At 63.1% G+C, this 1,448-nt stretch overlaps 1 protein-coding gene across 1 annotated transcript in view; it reads right to left on the bottom strand.

The window, feature by feature from the left end:
• The window catches only part of LOC105305786 (E3 ubiquitin-protein ligase HERC2), a 127,551-nt gene that overhangs the window by 11,047 nt on the left and 115,056 nt on the right, over positions 1-1,448 (bottom strand). The window contains 1 exon segment of the mRNA XM_023523591.1: positions 28-119. Within this exon segment, the coding sequence (XP_023379359.1) occupies positions 28-119 (92 nt within the window).

The following is a 1,448-nucleotide window of genomic DNA, read 5'->3' as shown; positions in this document are numbered from 1 at the left end:
ACAGGGTTAAGCACGAGTCTCGCGTACCAAGTGTAGACAGCGCCAGACTTGGTGAGGGCGACCGAGAACTGGGAGCCACACTCCACCTTCACCGCACCGAGGCCCGTGAGAGCGTCGACCTGGAAGCGAGGGGCTCCGTTAGACCCTCCCTCACGCTCCGCTCACGGCCGCCCACCGGGACGGACGGGAGTCTGACCAGGAACGCGGACACCCTTCCGCGTCAAGTCCTTGTTACAACTTCAAGTCCTGCCCAGCGGACCGAGCGAATGTCCTCACGAGGGACGGGATGCTTGGCTTGGAGGCCCCGGGCGGACAGGCGGCCACGAGCCCATCATGCCCCTGGGGCTGGACGTGTCACGGCTGAGGGTCGGTGGTCATTTCCCTGTCCCAACGCCACCTCTGTCGTGTGACGGCTCCTTCATCTGCACGCTCTGCACTCTGCCCTCCAGCCCTGAGGATGCCCGAGGCCCGCGAGGGGCGGAAGACAGCAGGCTCTAATGGGGCACGGCCAGGGGCCCAGGCCTTCAGACACACCCTACCGCTGTCCGGGTCCATCCAGCGCCACGAGACCTTGGTCAGGCCGGTGCCGGAAGCCCGCACAGCCCGCACGGGGCACCCGCTGGGTTCACTGCCCACCCGTGGTCTCCCCTCGCCCGGGACATGGTGCTCCCGCGACGTCTCTCAGATTTCCGTTCTCACCTGTGAGTTTAACTGAACTCCAGTTCTTAGTTTCCCCCCAGCACTGGCACCCCAGTCCCTGGAGCCCTCTGAGCATCAGAGTCCACGACAAGTTCCTCAAAAGACGGGGCCGGCCTAAGTAACCGTGACGGGGCTAACACCTTGTGCTTCTCAGGGAAAACAGAGACAAGGCAGGGACAAGGTAGCTTGAGCCCCGGTCCACAGCAGCACCCGCCTGGAGGGGGGTCCCCAGGCGGCGCCTCCCCGACGCTGGCTCGGGGCAGCACCTGCCAAGGCTCTGTGCATGTGCCATGTTCACACCCCTAGAACAGAAGCCACCAGCCTGTCAAATGTAGCTGGTGCCAGTGAGGGAGAGGATTCTAAATCCTAAGTGATTTAGATTTAAACTTAAAAGAACCACACGTACTGGGCAGCCAGCTCTGGGGGAAAAGCCACGTGATGCCGGGCCGGGCTCTCTCCCACAGCGGCAGGCCGAGCCCCAGTGACAGGGCGCCAAGCGGACTTGGCATCTGGTCTTCTTGCACCCACATTGCCAAAGCCGCGACAAACTGTCACCTGAATGGCCCTGATGTGTTCAGGCACCGCGGGCCATTCAGCCATCAGCACGTGGCCCGAACGCATCTGCGAACTTAACCTCCACCCACTACTCGTTCACAGGGTGAAGACAGTCTCGCCAAGGAACACTGCCCGGGGTCACTTGGCTGAGGTGGAGCAGAGCACTGTGACCTGACCCTGTGACCCGGCCCAGG

The sequence above is a fragment of the Pteropus vampyrus genome, unplaced genomic scaffold, assembly GCF_000151845.1.
Source record: "Pteropus vampyrus isolate Shadow unplaced genomic scaffold, Pvam_2.0 Scaffold395, whole genome shotgun sequence".
NCBI classification, from domain to species: domain Eukaryota; kingdom Metazoa; phylum Chordata; class Mammalia; order Chiroptera; family Pteropodidae; genus Pteropus; species Pteropus vampyrus.
This window is presented reverse-complemented; position numbering and strand designations above follow the sequence as displayed.